This window comes from Mus caroli, unplaced genomic scaffold, assembly GCF_978045245.1.
Source record: "Mus caroli unplaced genomic scaffold, Mus_caroli_1 scaffold_9, whole genome shotgun sequence".
Lineage (NCBI taxonomy): Eukaryota > Metazoa > Chordata > Mammalia > Rodentia > Muridae > Mus > Mus caroli.
In genome coordinates, this window is record NW_028227264.1 from 80,127,163 (window position 1) to 80,144,193 (window position 17,031).

Consider the following 17,031-nt stretch of genomic DNA (forward strand, 5'->3'; position numbering starts at 1 on the left):
CCCCGCAGCTCTGAGAAAACCACAGTCAAGAGGAGACTGGCGGCTGTGGAGGTGCGGGCTCCTTTATTGCCCACCAAAGTCTCCTAGGAGCCTCCCACCCCTATGCCTTCTATGGCTGGATTCTCTTACAGGGGCTTTGGGGTTCGTAGCCAGGTCCCTGAAACCTAAGCTTCAGTTTCTACCATCCTGTAATCCTGCTGGGATGAGTCAGGTCACAGGCTGGGGTGGGGGAGGGACCCAGACCCAGGGGAGGGGCTAGGAGTGATGCATATGGTGGGGGGGTTGGGCTTCTGGCATCCCAGCTGGGGCTTGGGCAAAAGGGCTGGCTTCTGGGGAGTGTCTGGGCCTGGTGACCCAGGGCCCAGGAGAGAGAGTGAGGGGCCTGGCCCGGGGCCCACTGTGGCCTGGGTTCCATCTTGAGGCCAAGGCCCAGGGACCTTGCTCGGGGCAGGGGTGGGGGCTCTAGGGGTCAGTGGGCTTGGAGATTGAGGTTGGGTCAGGGGCTTAGGCTCCTTTATAGGCTGAAGGCCAGGGGTCTGTGGGCGGCCACTGTCTCTAAAGCTGAGGGGGCGGGCTACTGTGCTGGGCTGACTTCCAGAAGTGTCAGGGCTGGGGCTGGGGCTGGGGCTGGGGCTGGGGCTGGGGCTGGGGCTGGGGCTGGGGCTGGGGCTGGGGCTGGGGCTGGGGCCTAGCCGAGTTCTGGAACTGGAATCCTTCCCAGCACTGGGCTGGGCTCCAGTACTTGGTGGAACCTGAAGACTGACTTGGGTTCTCGAGGCTGAGTGGGCTGCAGAGCCAAGCCACTGCCCTGTGTCCTGCTGGGGGACACAGCTGGCTCCAGTTGTCACCAGGTGCTGTTTTCTGCCTCCAGAACTAGAAAGGGACCTGGAGCTGGGCTCCTTCTCTGCCAATGACTGTAGCTGGGACGTTCGATGTCTGGCCCAACCTGCGTAGGCTCCGGAGCTAGGCCAGGCCTGGAAGTCGGTCTGGGTCCCAGAGTCAGACTGTGCCCTGGAGCCTGCAAGCCATCTTCTGGGTGGGGTGGGGTCGGCACTCTGAGACAACCCCGAGCTGGGCCTCGTTTTGGGAGTGCATGGCATTTGGGGGTGGGGCGCTGCTGTCAGAGCCTTCCTGCTCCTGCCCCTGGGCTGGGCCTCAGAGTCAGACTCATCACTGGGGCTAGCTTGGGGTTCAGGGCTTTGGGAGGCACTGGCAGGTAGCTGTGCTGGGGAACAAGGCTGAGGTTTGAGTTTGGACTGGGCAGCAGTATGGCTCTGGGTGCCTGCGCTAGGCAGAGGTGTGGAAGATGGCTGGCTACTCGAGCCTGCTTGGGTTTCATCAGTCTGTGGCTTGCTGGACCTTGCTTGGGGTCCCAAGCAAGCCCTTCTTCCTGAACCACTCCAAGTCTCAGGGAAGGGCCAGGCCATGGTGGCGGCTGTCTCATACCTGGGCTGGCTCTCAGAACCTGGCTTCCGAGACTGGCTGCTGGGGTGGTGCTCTGAGCCCAGCTGTCTCCTAACATTTGTCTGGATTTCAGAGTGTGGCTGTGGGACGGGGCTTGGCTGCATTCTGGAAGGCTGAGGGTCAGCCATGACCTGAGCTGCAGCATCAGAGTTGGTCCCAGTGTCTGGCTGGGCTCTAGAGCATGGCTTCCTATCTGGGTGGATCTGTGTTCTAGAACCAAGCCCACTCTCAGAGCCTGACTGTGTTCTAGAAGTGGACTTGGTCTCCAAGCAGAAGTTGACCTGAGGGCTGGCTTGGGTTCTAAGTCGGGCATGAGTGTCAGAATTTCCCTGGGCTCCAGAATGGGGTGTGGCCTCAAAGCCTGGCTGGACCTCAGAGCCAGGCTGGGTTCTAGGGATGGGTTGGCAGTCAGGTTCAAGATGAGTTTTAGAACAAGGCTCAGGCCTGGGGCTGCTCTGGGTTCCAAAGCCAGCCTGAGCCTCCGAGCTGACCTGTGTTCTGGAGTCAGGACTAGGCTGGGATCTAAAGGCTGGCTGGACTTCAGAAACAAGGGTTACAGAACCAAGCTGGGCCTTGGGGTGGGCCTGGGTCACAGAACTGGATCGGGTTCTAGAGTTGTCCTGGGCTTCAATTTTGGTTTTAGAGCAGGACTGGAATTCAGGGCTGACCAGGGATTCCAGCTGGGTCTCAGAGCTGAGCTCGGTGCTAGAATCAGGCTGAGCCTTGGGGTGGGCCTGGGTCACAGAACTGGCTCGGGTTCTAGAGCTAGGCAAGACATCAACTTTGGTTCTAGAGCAGGAGCTGTTCTTGGGGCTAACCTGAGTTCCAGAACCAGCCTGGGATTCTGACTGGGTGCTAGAACCAAGCTGAGCCTTAGGGTGGGCCTGGGTCAAAGAACTGGGTCGGGTTCTAGAGCTGGGCCGGACTTCAGTATTGGTTCTAGAGCTGGACTGGCCCTCGGAACTAACCTGGGTTCCAGAACAGGGATGGGGTTCTGGCTGGCTCTTAGAGCTAAACTGGGTGCTAGAACCAGGCTGGACCTCAGGGTGGGCCTGGGTCTCAGAACTGGGTCGGGTTCTGGTGGCAGGCCGTGTCTCAGGGCTATCCTGGGTTCTGGAGTGGCGTTGGGGCAGGGGGCTGGGCCCAGGACTTGAGACTCCCACACACGCTAGCCACAAGCGTCGTGGGCCTCGCCGATAGCTGCCCACACCTCCACCACGAACTCGTCTGGAAAGGCGAACTCGCCCAGAACGGCGTCCAGGCCGCGTGCGAAAGCCTGGGCTCCCGCCGAGCTCCGAGCAGTCTCCACGACCGCGGCCGCTGCGGGACCGGACAGACAGAGGGACAGGATGCACAAGCAAAAGGGATGGAAGGGCAGACGGAGGGACAGGGAGGACAGACAGACTGACTGTAAGCTCCGGCGCATGCTTCCACCTACCACCTCCCGCGCCGGGGACCCCGCGCTTACCCGCGCCGCTTACCCAGCTCGGGGTCTCGGATGCCCATGTAGCTCTCCAGCAGGTCGTCCACCCTGCGTGCCGCTGCCGCTTCCACATCGCTGGGCTGCGGACAGGTGAATGGTCCAGTGGGTGAGTGACAGGTTGGAGGGCCCGCCCCAAGATTGATAGACTATTAGTGGTTCCTAGGGGTAGGGGCTGCAGAACCCCGCTTCTGAGAATTGACAGTTGTGGTTGCTGGAGGTGAAGCCTTCCCGATTGATAGTGCGGAGGGCCTGGGTGACCCGCCCCCAGGAGTGATAGCTAAAGGGATAAGGAGACACTTTCTTCAGTGGTGTAGCGGATGGTCTGTGCCCTGACACAAACCATGTGTCATTATAAAGAGGTGAGAGGAGGAGACAGAGGTCTGGGTGGAAGAGGTAAGGAGATGAGAGGGTGGGTGATGGATGTACTTGAACACACTTGAAAAACCAGACAAGACACACATTACCTAGTCCAGTTAATACACAGAATGCCACCCCTCAAGGCGCTCTGAGCGCTTCGTGAGACTCTCGTCTCACAGGCATGAGGAGCTGGGTTCGAGCTCTAGAAGTCTCTAAAGGTGGAAGTGAGAACTGCTCCCCACACGTCCTCTGACCTCCAACCTCCTGTCCACGCACTTTCCACACACGTGCACACACAAAGTACACAAGCAAAATATAATAAAACTATTGAAATGCCATTTAAAGATTTAAAAGTCGGGCGTGGTGGCGCACGCCTTTAATCCCAGCATTCGGGAGGCAGAGGCAGGTGGATTTCTGAGTTCCAGGCCAGCCTGGTCTACAGAGGGAGTTCCAGGACAGCCAGGGCTATAACAGAAAAATCCTGTCTCGGACCATCTAGAGACTGCCGTATCCAGGGATCCATCCCATAATCAGCTTCTAAACGCGGACACCATTGCATACACTAGCAAGATTTTGCTGAAAGGACCCAAATATAGCTGTCTCTTGTGAGACTATGCAGGGGCCTAGCAAACACAGGAGTGGATGCTCACAGTCAGCTATTTGATGTATCACAGGGCTCCCAATGGAGAAGCTAGAGAAAGTACCCAAGGAGCTGAAGGGATCTGCAAGCCTATAGTTGGAACAACATGATGAACTAACCAGTACCCTGGAGCTCTTGTCTCTAGCTGCATATGTATCGAAAGATGGCCTAGTCGGCCATCAATGGAAAGAGAGGCCCATAGGACTTGCAAACTTTATATGCCCCAATATAGGGGAATGCCAGGGCCAAAAGAATGGGAATGGGTGGGTAGGGAAGTGGGGGGCGCTATGGGGGACTTTTGGGATAGCATTGGAAATGTAATTGAGGAAAATATGTAATAAAAAATATTAAAAATTAAAAAAAAAAGAAAAATCCTGTCTCGAAAAACAAAACAAAACAAAAGATTTAAAGTTGGAGCTGGGCATGGTGGCACAGCACACCTTTAATCCCAGCACTTGGGAGGCAGAGGCAGGAGGATTTCTGAGTTCGAGGCCAGCCTGGTCTACAAAGTGAGTTCCAGGATAGCCAGGGCTACACAGAGAAACCCTCTCTCGAAAAAACAAAAATAATTAAATAAAATAAAATAAAAAAGATTTAAAGTTGGGCTGGAGAGATAGCTCAGTGGTTAAGAGCACTGGCTGCTCTTCTGAAGGTCCTGAGTTCAAATCCCAGCAACCACATGGTGGTGGCTCACAGTCATTCGTAATGATATCTGACTCCCTCTTCTGGTGCATGTGAAGACAGCTACAGTGTACTTACATATAATAATAAATAAATCTTTAAAAAAAAATTCAAGTTGGAGTCGGGCAGTGGTGGCTCATACCTTTAGTCCCAGCACTTGGGAGGCAGAGGCAGGCGGGTTTCTGAGTTCGAGGCTAGCCTGGTCTACAGAGTGAGTTCCAGGACAGCCAGGGCTACACAGAGAAACCCTGTCTTGAAAAACAAAACAAAAACAAAAACAAAAACAAAAAAATTAAAGTTGGGGAGTAAGAAAGACAGAGATATTGACCTTTGACCGCTGTATGCATACACACAAGTGCAAAAAAAATAACCAATAATAGTAAGTTAGAGGTCACGATGGTCCCTCCCGCTCCTTCGCTAGGAACAGGTGGCACCCATTGGACTCTGTGATCAGAGCTGTTCCTGTTGTCCTATTTTCCAGCTGGTACCCACTGCACAAGCTGAGAAACTGCGGCTCTGAGAACAGGGTCTAAGCATAGGTTCAGGCTAGCCTTGAATTTGCGACCATCCTCCTGCCTCATCCTCCTGAATGCTGGGATGACCAGCCTTATCACCATTAGCACTGTGGGCTTGACAAGAGGGTGTCAATTGCGGCCATCCCAACAGTCACTCACCGCCTCCTCCACAGTGGCAGCGCCCCCTGAGCGCAGGCGCAGTGTCTCCCTCCCGCTGCTCACTTTAGCTTCCACAGGACACTTGCTGCTCCTGCTCCTCTGGCCAATCATATCTGAGGGGGCAAGCGGTGACAGATATGTCCTGTTTTGTTTTGTTTTGTTTTGTTTTTGGTTTTTCGAGACAGGGTTTCTCTGTATAGCCCTGGCTGTCCTGGAACTCACTTTGTAGACCAGGCTGGCCTCGAACTCAGAAATCCGCCTGCCTCTGCCTCCCGAGTGCTGGGATTAAAGGCGTGCGCCACCACGCCCGGCGTGTCCTGTTTTGTGTGGACTGTTTTTCATGTTTGTTTTCTTTTGTCAACAGGGTCTTCTTCTGTGACCCAGGGAGACCTTGAACTCAAGGTTGGCATGCCTTAATCTCCTGAGGGTTGTTGAAGGACTATGGGGCTGCGGGTGTGGTCAGGGGGTAGAGTCTCATCTAAACCGCCCCCAGGGAGGGACTTGGGGCGTGGTCAGGGTGGAGCCCCGCCTAGAATCTTCCAATGAGGAGATAGGGGCGTGGTCAGGCATAGAGCTCCCACCTAGAATCCCCCAGTGATGGGTTGTGGGTGTGGTCAGGGTGGAGCTCCGCCTAGATCTTCTGTGAAGGAGCTGGGGGCGTGGTGGTGGGGGTTCAGGTCCTCCCTCCCCTTAGGATCCTCCAGTGAAGGGCTTGGGGTGTGGTCAGGGTTGGAGTCCTGGAGGTTTATATTATTCTTTCCCTAAGAGACCCTGCTGAGTGATGTCTGGGGACATGTGTGGCTATCCCCCCTTAAGGAGCTCCTGACAAAGAGTAAGGAACACTGCTCAGCACCCTGAAGAGCCCGGGACACTACACAGAAAGCACCCCAAAACGGTGCGGTGCTCACACCGCCAAGTTTGAGAAACTTTTCTAGAAGCAACCCTCCTTTCTCGACGTCATTGCAAAGCAGGCCAGGATGAGGAGTTCAAGGTCATCTTTGGGTACATATTGAGTTTGATGGCAGCTTGGGCTATGAGAATATGAGTCAGAATACCATTTCCTGCTTCTCATTGCCCTGGGGCAAGCCTGGGGCCCATCAGTCCTTACCAAAAGCTCTCCGGGGCTGCACTAGGCGCAGGGTGAAGGGCTGAGACTTGGGCAGCTCCCGGAGCATTTTAGCCACCTCGTAGTGCCGGCAGCCCACAATAGAGTGGTCATTGATGGCCTCAATGCTATCCCCCACGCACACAGCCTCAATCCGGTTGATAATGCTGCCTTCCTTGATTCTCTATGGGAAATGACAGTCACTCGTGACTCGTGTGCCCGGGGCCGCCCTCCCTGGGGTCCCCAGAGTCTTCTTAGGACTCGACAAGGCCATTAATCACCCAGTTCACACACACACACATCCACAGGCACCTTGATGAAGGCATATCCGGCCCCGTTGTCTGTGATGGTCAGTCCTAGAGCGTCCTCCGTTTTGGTGACCTCCACTTCTTTGGTCTCTCCACGCACATGTGCAAAGATGAAGTCTTCCAGCCCAATCTGTCCCCCTAGCAACTTTTGCATGTCCACTTTGTGACTGTTGAGGGTGCAGAATAGGATCTGTTCGGATAAGAGAGGGACCCAGATTGAGCCATGGACAAAAGTCGATTCTGTTCAATCCTTCTGCGGGCGCCCCCTGGAGGCCAGACGCACCCGTGGTCCGCAGGAAACAGCAGCTGCCCCCAGCCTCTAACTGCTCACCGGTGACCAAGTGGTCTGGCAAGACTGTGGGTGTGCTTTAGGTCTGTCTGTTCCTAAGCAGGAACTTAGGAAGCTGAGACAGAAGGATGACTGAGAGTCTCAGGCTTCCCAAAAATAAAAAATTAAAAAGCCAAGCATCCTGAATCGGGAGTGTAAGCCCAGAAGTTGGGAAGCCAAGGCAAGGGAAATGCTGGAAGTTAGAAGCCAGCTTGGGTTACAGAGTGAATTTCAGGCCAGCCTGAGCTACAAAGCGAGATATTATCTTAATTAGATGAACAAGCAATGGAATGAAACGGACAAGAGGGCTAGAGCTCAGCGGTTAAGAGCACCATCTGCTCTTCTGAAGGTTCTGAGTTCAAATCCCAGCAACCACATGGTGGCTCACAACCATCCACAACGAGATCTGACGCCCTCTTCTAAAGTGTCTGAGACAGCTACAGTGTACTTACATATAATAAATAACTAAATCTTTTAAAAGAAAAGAAAAGAAAATGGACAAGAAGGCTGGTGTCAGGAGGGAGGGAGTGGGAGGGGCTTGTGGCCAGTCTGCCAAGTCCTGAGCCTGTTCGATTCCCAAGGGCTGCATGTGGAAGGAGAGTACTGACCCCTTGCAAACTGTTGCCCAACCTCCACCGTGTACTCTGGTGCCCTACATATAATAAATCAACCCCACACTAAGCGGGTGGCCCACACCTTTAATCCCAGCACTCTAGAGGCTGCGGCAGGTAGATCTCTGTGAATTTGAAACCAGACTGGTCTACAGAGCGAGTTCCAGACCGGCCAGGGCTACATGGTGAGACTACATGTCTCAGAAAAAAATTAAAAGAAAGAAAACAAACAACTGAAAGGGAATAGTAGAAATAATTGAGTTGAAAAGAATTAAAAGTGATTTTATTTTATATAAGGCCCCATGTAGCTCAGACTGACCCTCTAGTTTCCTATGTATCTGAGGATGACCAGCTTAACTCTCAATCCTCCTGCCTCCACCTTCCCAGAATCAGAATAACAGACTTTACATTACTACACCTGCTTTATCCTGTGTCGGGGATGGAAATTGGCTTTCCAAACCCTAGGTGACTGCTCTACCCACTGAGCTGATTGCCACCCATTAGACATTCATGGGCTCCTGACACCTGGGTCGGGTCCTTGGCGGTTATGGGAACCCCATTCCCAGGGTCTGATCCTGTCTTTCGCGTGGAGTACAGACAGGATCCTGGGTGGTGTCCGCGGTCCACCCTCACCTCGGTAGGAGCGATGCCAAAGGCCTCGGCGATCTTGGCGTAGAGCTCACGGACATTGGTGAAGCCCTCGATCCTGCCGGTCGGACTGCCGTGCGCCAGCTGCGTGCGGAACACTAAGCGCGGGCGCGCGCGGGCGGGGGGCTCGGTGGCCCCGGGCTCGCGGGGCTCAGCACTGTCCATGGTGCGTGGGGTCCGGCGCGCACCTGAGCCTCCCGCCCGAGGTCCCGCGACAGCGGAGCCCGGCGTAAGCGGATCCGGGAACCCGAGCCGCCCGGGGGAAGGTGAAACCGCCCGCTAGGGCCAGCCGCGCCCTCCCCCGGGACTCGCGAACAACAGGGGGAGGCCCCGGGCTGTGGGTGCTGCGTCCAGTCTTGGCCTCCCGGGGAGCCCCGCCCGTCCTCCGCTTCTCCCTCCTCCGCTCCTCACACAGCCCACCGTCCCGCAGCCCCCGTCCCTGCCTGTGAACTCCCGTGCACTGTCCCTCTGTCTATCTGGCCTCGCGTGCCTCCCTCCTTGCCCTACCTAAGGGTCCACCCTGCCTCAGGGCTCTTGCACAAGCTGGGCTCTCCTCTGGGGCTCAGTCCCCAGAGCTCCCAGTGAGTTCCTGCTCACCTGTTTATTTTAAAGACCACCTGCGGCCCCTACCTCCAAATCTCTCCCTTAATAATTTTTGTTTTGTTTTTGAGACAGAATCTCATGTAGCCCAGGCTGGCCTGGAACTCACTATGTACCCAAGGGTGACCCTAACCTCCTGATCCTCTGGCATCAGATTCCCCAGTGATGGAATTAAAATTGTGTGCACTACCCCTAGAAAAATAATTGTCGATAGCCAGGCAGTGAGGATGCACATCTTTAGTCCAAGCACTGGGAGGGTAGAGGCAGGTGGCTCTCTGAGTTCAAGGCTAGCCTGGTCTACAGAGCAAGTTCTAGGACAGCCAGGGCTACACAGAGAATCCCTTTCTCAACTTAGCCCACTCTCCCTGCAAAAAGAATTTTTGTTAAGAAATGAAGACCAGGGCTGGAGAGATGGCCCAGCGGTTAAGAGCACTGACTGCTCTTCCAGAGGTCCTGAGTTCAATTCCCAGCAACCACATGGTGGCTCACAACCATCTGTAATGAGATCTGATGCCCTCTTCTGGTGTGTCTCTCTGAAGAGAGCGACAGTGTACTTACATATGTAAAATAAATAAATAAATAAATCTTGAAAGGAAGGAAGGAAGGAAGGAAGGAAGGAAGGAAGGAAGAAAGACCAAAATGCTACTTTTTCAGGGATCCCCAGGTATGTGGTGGGTGAAGTGGGGTGTGCAGGGGTCAATGAACACCTGAGGCTGTGTGTGTCTTCTAGATTCCCACAACAGAGTATCACAATGTAGATGACTTAAAAGAGAATCAACAACGGAAACTGGAGGGATGGTTCAGTGGTTAAGAGCACTGGCCGGTAACTCACCTCCATCTATAATTGGATCTGATGCCCTCTTCTGGCATGCAGGTGTACATACAGATAGAGCATTCAGGGAGAGAGAGAGAGAGAGAGAGAGAGAGAGAGAGAGAGAGAGAGAGAGAGAGAGAGAGAGAAGGGGAGGGGAGGGGAGGGGAGGGGAGGGGGGAGGGGAGGGGAGGGGAGGGGGGAGGGGAGGGGAGGGGAGGGGAGGGGAGGGGAGGGGAGGGGAGGGGAGGGGGGGAGGGGAGGGGAGGGGAGGGGAGGGGAGGGGAGGGGAGGGGAGGGGAGGGGAGGGGAGGGGAGGGGAGGGGAGGGGAGAAGAGAAGAGAAGAGAAGAGAAGAGAAGAGAAGAGAAGAGAAGAGAAGAGAAGAGAAGAGAAGAGAAGAGAAGAGAAGAGAAGAGAAGAGATCTGGGCCACTTGGGGACGTGGAGGATCAAGGTCGTCCTTGACACACAGTGAATTCCAGGCTAGCCTTGGCTACATGAGACATTGTCACAAAACAAAACTCAGATGGACTTAATCCTTCCTCAGTTGATAAGTGGAAGCGCTCCTCTCCCTCCCGGGGCTGTAGGAGGCTGTCTTCGACTCTGGCAGTCCTTGACTGGCCTTGGCCCACAGGCCTGTTGTGCAGTTTCTGCCTCTGTTGTCACGAAGCCCGGTTCTAGGCCTGTGTTAACTTTCCTGTTCTCGAAAGGATACTCGCTGCTGGCATAGTGCCCACTCTGCCCCAACATGACCTCACTCAAGTTAATCACACTGTTGTCCTCCTGATTCCCAATAAGGCCATGTCTGGAGGTTCTGGGGTGAGGACAGGAGCACATTTGGGGGGATACAATTCCTTGGCACAGCATATGTGTGCTGGATTGGGAAGTTTTACAAGATATTCTATCTCATTAATTAAACAGAGTCCCTTGGCAGGGCTCTTTCAAGTTTGAGCCAGAGGCATCCTCCACAGTTATCTGCCACATCCCGCAGCTCCTGCCCTGGGGCAGGGGTCGACGTGGATGGTCAAACAGGAAGCAGACAGGCACAGACTGCCACACCAGAGTGACTTACCACAGCCTGAGGCACATGGAGTATTACTCAGCTGTGAAGAGGACATGCCCCATAGTGTCAGTGATGCTCACTGAGAGAAGCAGGCATAAAAAGCCACACAGTATAACCTCCGTAGTGGAAAATGTCCAAGCATATGGAGTGAGTGGTGGGTATAAGAGGGCCGGAGACCAGGCACAGAGAAGGCTCATGCAGCCAGGGTTTCCTCTGAAGAATGTTCTAGAACTAGATGGTGCTAATGGCTGGAGAATTCTGTGGTGTTGTTTTGTTTGTTTGTTTTGAGACAGGGTTTCTGTGTAGTCCTGGCTGTCCTGGAATTCACTCTGTAGACCAGACTGGCCTCGAATTCATGGAGATCCTCCTGCCTCTGCCTGAGTGTTGGCTGGGACTAAAGGTGTGGCCACCACCCAGCTAAAGCAGTAAATTTCTGAGGTGGACTGCAAGTCCAGTCTGGGGACTCGGTTGGTTGAACTGAATGTCCAGCCTGTCCTTGAACCCACAGAAGACCCTCAAAACCAACAGGGCGATGGGGGACTCCAGCCCAACTCTGCCTCAGTTTCCCCACCTGATAACCATGTAGTGAAGGTCCTGAGATCCTCTACCAGAGGTAGGAGGGCAGACCAAACCACCACAGCAGGAGAATCATAAACAGGCTGGGCCCACTCCCCCAAAGCCACAAATATTAACTTGAGTGAAAACCATTTGTTTTTATTCAACACTTATTTAAAAGTCCGGATTGAGTGATGAAAGGCGCTGGGGGAGGGGCTGTTGGATGCCCCACCCCTACCCTGGCTCTGCCAGGTTAGCCAGCGCCTGCACAGCAGGTCCCCTGGCTATATGGTGAGCGACCTGGGGTCCTCCTGCTCAGCACCAGGGGTGGGGGTGGGGTATCCGAGTCCGGCGGCCTTGGCTCCTCTGTTCCTGACCCACTGTAGTGTGACCCTCCCTGTGAGGCAGGCAGGTCTCCCGGTCTCTGCAACCTGGGATGGGGTTCGAAGCTAAAGGGATGCGGTTGAGAATTCATTTGAGGGGGGCCTGGAGACCCCAAGGTGCAGCTTCTTTCTGGGCGGGTGGGGAGGGGCATCTCCTGGTCCAAGAGGTCTGTCACAGGTGCTCGCTGTGGGACAGAAGGGGTGATGAAGACCTCAAGCAGAGCCGCGCTCTCCCTTCACCCCACTCTCCCCTCCCACACCCCGCACCTGGCTACCCGCGCCAGGATCTCCTTGACGCGCGCGATCAGTCTCTCGTGCTGCGCGGGGTCGCGCTCGATGGCTCCGTGAAGCCGCGCCATGTAAAAGTCCAGCGTCCCGAGGGTCGGTGTCTCCCCGGTGCCTGCGGGTCAGCGGGTTAATGAGAGGCCCCCCCAGGTCCGTAGCTGGGCGGGACCAGGGAATTGACCTTGCGAGGGGGCGGGTCCGAACACGCGGATTAGGGGTGTTCCATAGGCGGGGCCTGATCACCACAAGCGGGTCCGAACACCGGGTGGGGCGGAGCCTGGTGTGGCATTGGGGCGGGTCCTAATTGAAAAGTGTGGGCGGGACCGGAGGTGTGGGCGGGGCTGCGCACCGGGCACAGGCAGGGAGGCGAAGCTAGCGGTGAGCGCCTGCCTCACGGCCTGCAGTTGCTGCTGCAATGCCAGTGTGCGCCGCTCCTCCAGCGCCAACTCCTGCTCCAGACGCTCACGCGCGCTGCTCATGCTCTGCGTGTGGCGCTGCAGCACCGCATTCTGCTCCTCGAAGGCCACGTTCATCTTCCTCAGGCGCCGCAGCTCTGCCTCGCGTGCTGTGGGACAGGAGTCAGAGCCCTGGGCTGCCTCCCCACCATACTGGTCCCGGAGTGCTATAGACCCATTTCATCTCTGGCCTCAACCCGACCCATCTCCCTCCATCCCTGGCCTTAGCCCTGATCTCATCTCCCTTCAGCCCTGATCCTATCCGCCCTCAATCCTTGACCCCAGCCCGACCCTTTTCTCCCTCCATTCTTAACCGCACCGCACCCCCACCGTCTCCAGTCTGGCCCCATCTTCCCTCTATTGCCCATCCATCCCTGACCCCATCCCTCCTCCATCACGACCCCCTGGAACTTCAGTCCTGACCCCAGCCATCATTCTCATTTCCACTCATCCTGCAACCAGGACATAAGCACCTGCTAAAATCTCACCTTTGTTTTGGTCCAAAAACTCTTCAGTGAAGATGGGCACATCAAAGGTGGAAAAGCCATCGCAGTCCACGCCCTGGGACACGGCAATGAGTTCGGTGGGGGCCCACATCTCTGGGGCTTGGGTTGCCTGGAGCCCCCAGCCTGCTTTTATTTCCTTTGTACTGTGTGTCTCCCATGTGCATGCATTAACCACAGAGGCCAGAGGAGGGTAGCAGATGCCCCAGAACTGGAGTTAGAGGTGGCTGTGCTCACACCCAAGGGGGTGCAGGAGCAGTGAGTGTTCTTAACTCTGAGTGGCGCTGGAGTCCCCAGCTTCCTGCAGGCCAGGTCAGCACTCTATACATGAGGCCCTCTCATGGTGGGGTGGGTGGGTGGTGGTGGGGGTAGAACCCTTGGTTCTGTGCATTCTGGGCAATGACTTCACCACTAAGCTATGCGCCACCACAGAGTCACTGTGTCTCCACAGTGGTCTTGCTTTTATCTATGGAACACACTAGCTTTGGGGATAGGTAACTTCTCCCCTAAGTACTTGTGGACTGAGAGGCCCTTACCTTGTGCCCATTCAGGAGGGTGTTCATGAGCCCAGAACTGGAGTCCTCTAGTGGGGAGGGAGGAAGGCAGGTCAGCCAGCACCCTCCCAGTCCAGAGGCCCCACCTGGACGGCCCCACATAAATCTTTATGCTTATGAGGGGAGTTTGGGCCCATTCACCTTTCCTTTTATTGTTGTTGGGTTTTTATTTGTTTTTGAGACAGGGTTTCTCTGGGTAGCCCTGGCTGTCCTGGAACTCACTTTACAGACCAGACTGGCCTCAAAAGCAAAGATCCACCTGCCTCTGCCTCCCAAGTGCTGGGGTAAAGGTGCCCACTACCACTGCCTGGCTCACTCACCTTTTTTAATTTTGTTTTCTTGAATCTTCTCCGTGCAGACCTTGTAGGCCTCTGACTGCTGGTATGCCCACAGCTCCTTCAAGTACTGCTGTTTCTCCTTCTCTGCCTCATCCAGGTACCGCTAGGAGGGGGGGACAGCATCCTCAAACTAGGGCCAGCCCAAACGAAGGTACGCACACAGGGGTGGACAGGGCCAGGCCCCCAACTCCCCTCATACTGATGTATTCGTAACCCTTCCCTTGCCTCCCTCCCTCCCTCCAACCCACAGAGAGAGTGTCCCTTCTCCAGGACTACTGGGTGTTCTCCACCTTGTTCTTTGAGCCTGGGTCTCTCACTGAACCCAAAGATCACCGATGGGGCTTGCCTTGCTAGCCGAAGACCCAAGGACCCTCCTGTTTCTGCCACCCCTTTCTCTAGTCTCTACCTGCTTCTCTGCCGGCTGCAGCTTGCTCCACTCGGCACCCAACATCTTTGTGATCTCCGGGAATGGAAGGTCCGGGTGGCGGGTGCGAATCTGCTCCCGCCTCTCGTTCAGGAAGCGAACATAACCAGTGACGGGGGCTTTGGGCCCATTTGGGAGAATCTTCTTTCTTTTCTTGCCTTTAGGCCAGCCTCGCTTCTTCACTGGCTGCAGGAGGAGGCTGTGTCCTTGGGAGGGGCTCTGGGAAGTGGGGGTAGGGGTCTGGGGCATATGGGCGAGCCCTAGCCTAGTCGTGGGGCTGCAGATCAAGGGTCAGAACTCTATAGAGAACCTACCGGTCCTGCACCAAGACAGCCTCCTAGGGGTGGGGCTGAAGCCACTGACAGGCTAGGCTGGGGTGTGGCCTCTTGCTAAGCAGTGGGAGGATCTTATAGTGTGGACTTGTGAGGTATGTGTTGCTGAGCCAGCAGCCGGCCAGGCTTTTCAGATGGGAACTCACCTCCTCCTCCTGGGGCCCCTTCTCTCCAGCTCGGGGACCCTCGCTGCGCTCCTGCTTGACAGCCACTACAAAGGAGGCCCCGTGCTGGCCCGGAGTCTTGCCTCCCGCAGATCTTGGGGACAATGGAAACCAGCGTCATCCATCAGTGCCAAAATCATTCTCTCATACCTACCCATCCCCTTCTTGTCATTGGAGATCACAGAAGTATGTGGGAGCACGCATGAGCCCAGAAAAAGGGGGTGGGGACCCAGAGTTTGAGGATCCAAGGGTCACATTAGGCCACTGCGGGGTGGGGACAGGGAACGAGGTGAGGTGGTCCTGGGGCCTGGGAGGAAGATGAGATAGTGAGGAAGGCCATAGGGTGCTTGGCAATTCTACGGGGAGTACAGATATCCCCGAAGGATGACAGGGCATGGTCAGAAGTCCCAGTAGTGGGGATAAGGGAACAGGGACAGGACAGGACAGGACCAGGGGTTCCCAAAACAGAGGTACCTGAGGATGATACAGGGTATGTCCAGAGATCCCAGCGTGGACATGGTGTGTTTAGGGGTACCCGAGGGTGGATACAGGGAATGTTTAGGAGTTCCCAGGGATGTGGGACAAGACATGTCCAGGAGTACTCGGGATGGAGACGGGGCATGACCCCTGGTACTCGAGATGGACACAAGGCATTTCCAGGGGTACCCGACGATGGGGACAGGGCATATCCAGGGTCGGGACAGGCTGGGGGAGGCGCACTCACGCGGTGGCTGCGCCTGGCTGCCGGGGACCGTGGGACATGGCCACTCCGGGCAGGATCTGGAATAGAAGCCGGCAAAGGTCAGGGGGTCCTGCCTGCCACCTCGATGGGAACCGCAAGGCGGTCCCCGGGGGGCCCGGACCGGGGAGGCGGATCCCAGGACGGGGAGGTCCTCGGGCAGGAGGCCCTGCGATCCTTTGTTGCAAGATCGAGTCCCGGAGGCCGCGCCCCGCAGCCCCCGCCCCGCGCAGGCCCCGACTTCCCGGCTCTTTTCACCTCTGAAAAAACTTTCCCGGGACCTGGGACGCGGCGACGCTCCAACCAAGCGCCCGCGCCCGCTCCGCCCTCATGCTAATAAACCCAAGGCTAGCGCTCCAATTGGCTGAGGTCTCCATGAGGGGTGGGGTCATGCAGATTAGTCTCGGCGCGCCGGGCGGTGGTTGGCTGAAGATCTGCGGAGCCGCGTGGGAGGTGCGTCGGCAGGTTGCGGGCGGGTGCGTCAAGTTCGGCTGCGCTCGGGCGCGCTCGGGACCAATCGGAGGCGACTGGCGGCGTGCTGTGGGGCGGAGCTCCTTAAAGGGCCAGTAGTCCCCATTCTGACCCGTGAGCTAGGGTGTGGATATGGGGACCGGGGATGTTGTCGGCAGAAGAGGCGTTTTTAGTAGGCTTCTAAGGAAAGAGTTAGGTTCCAAAGAGGCACCTCCCCTGCAGTACGGCAAGGCGCAGTTTTTCTTACTACGTTGAAAAAAAAAATGGGTCTGGTGAGATTGCACAGGATTTGAAGGTGCTCGCCACCTAGTGGACGACTTGCATTCGGAACCCACGAAGTGGAAAGTGAGAACGGTTTTCCAGCAAGTTGTCCTCTGAACTCCACCGTGTGCTGTGCCATGTGCAACACACACAGACCTAAATCAATAAATGAACGTATGCTTTATAAAAGGAGGACTGGGGAAATGACCACCAGTCACTGATTTCCCTTCCCGTGGAACCTTGATTTTACTCTCTGACCAAGGGGTACATTGAACCATAGGAGGAGTAACAGACTGGGAGGCTGACACCTAGATCTGAGATAGAAGCTGGGCTAAGAGCATTTTCATTAAAAAAAAAAATCATTTTGAAGGTCAGTGCGGACTGACTCAGCAAGCCAAGGGGTTTACAGAGAAACCCAACAACTTGAATTTGATCCGCGTTATCCAAATGGAAGAGACAGAGCCACACATCTAGGTTGCCAAATGCGATTTTACTTCAGTCTTCTGTAACATCCCACAGTAAAAGAGAAACTGAAGAGGACTGGAGAGTTGGTTCTATGGTTGGGAGTGCCTGTTTCTTTTGCAGAGAACCTTGGTTCGATCCCCAGCACCCATTTGTCTGCTAAAAAGTATCTGTAACTTCTGTCCCAGGAGACATTTTTTTACCCTTTTGAGCATTAGGCAAGCAAACAGGCTTACATGCAAGGAAAATGCTCATAAACATGAAATAATAAATAAATCTTTTTAAAAACAAATGATTGAAGATATTGCTCAGTGGTTTAAAAAAAACCTGC

The 17,031-nt window shown here is 55.4% G+C and overlaps 2 protein-coding genes across 6 annotated transcripts; both read right to left on the minus strand.

The window, feature by feature from the left end:
* Window positions 1–49: 49 nt before the first annotated feature.
* Window positions 50–8,804, minus strand: Gipc3 (GIPC PDZ domain containing family member 3). Of its 3 annotated transcripts, none has more exons than XM_085843035.1 (6): window positions 8,285–8,804; window positions 6,717–6,902; window positions 6,408–6,588; window positions 5,300–5,412; window positions 2,933–3,027; window positions 50–2,784 (listed from the first exon to the last, which is right to left on the minus strand). In XM_085843035.1, exons 1-6 carry the CDS (start codon window positions 8,462–8,464, stop codon window positions 213–215), a joined length of 3,327 nt encoding a protein of 1,108 aa, XP_085699161.1. In that variant the 5' UTR covers window positions 8,465–8,804; the 3' UTR covers window positions 50–212. The 3 variants fall into 3 exon arrangements, with proteins under 3 accessions (XP_085699161.1, XP_085699162.1, XP_021030151.1); XM_021174492.3 differs by having other exon boundaries at window positions 2,353–2,784; window positions 2,946–3,027; window positions 8,285–8,785; XM_085843036.1 differs by lacking the exon at window positions 5,300–5,412 and having other exon boundaries at window positions 2,946–3,027.
* A 2,663-nt stretch (window positions 8,805–11,467) lies between these two features.
* Window positions 11,468–15,827, minus strand: Hmg20b (high mobility group 20B). Of its 3 annotated transcripts, none has more exons than XM_021174491.3 (10): window positions 15,765–15,827; window positions 15,492–15,547; window positions 14,750–14,861; window positions 14,254–14,457; window positions 13,830–13,950; window positions 13,492–13,538; window positions 12,941–13,013; window positions 12,347–12,562; window positions 11,980–12,112; window positions 11,630–11,897 (listed from the first exon to the last, which is right to left on the minus strand). In XM_021174491.3, exons 2-10 carry the CDS (start codon window positions 15,527–15,529, stop codon window positions 11,885–11,887), a joined length of 957 nt encoding a protein of 318 aa, XP_021030150.1. In that variant the 5' UTR covers window positions 15,530–15,547; window positions 15,765–15,827; the 3' UTR covers window positions 11,630–11,884. The 3 variants fall into 3 exon arrangements, with proteins under 3 accessions (XP_085699165.1, XP_021030150.1, XP_085699164.1); XM_085843038.1 differs by lacking the exon at window positions 15,765–15,827 and adding an exon at window positions 15,631–15,751; XM_085843039.1 differs by lacking the exon at window positions 15,765–15,827 and having other exon boundaries at window positions 11,468–11,897; window positions 11,988–12,112; window positions 15,492–15,755.
* Between the last annotated feature and the right edge of the window lie 1,204 nt (window positions 15,828–17,031).

Excerpts from the sequence above, each read along its gene's own strand:
- Gipc3 (XM_085843035.1), bottom strand. The coding sequence starts at position 8,464 with ATGGACAGTGCTGAGCCCCGCGAGCCCGGGGCCACCGAGCCCCCCGCC. Across the intron at positions 5,413-6,407 it reads GCAGCCCCGGAGAGCTTTTG|ATATGATTGGCCAGAGGAGC; the intron begins GTAAGGACTGAT and ends TTGCCCCCTCAG. Across the intron at positions 3,028-5,299 it reads CTGCCACTGTGGAGGAGGCG|CCCAGCGATGTGGAAGCGGC; the intron begins GTGAGTGACTGT and ends ACCTGTCCGCAG.
- Hmg20b (XM_085843039.1), bottom strand. The coding sequence starts at position 15,529 with ATGTCCCACGGTCCCCGGCAGCCAGGCGCAGCCACCGC. Across the intron at positions 13,539-13,829 it reads AGAAAACAAAATTAAAAAAG|AGGACTCCAGTTCTGGGCTC; the intron begins GTGAGTGAGCCA and ends CCTCCCCACTAG. Across the intron at positions 12,113-12,346 it reads CGCCTCCCTGCCTGTGCCCG|GCACCGGGGAGACACCGACC; the intron begins GTGCGCAGCCCC and ends GCTGACCCGCAG.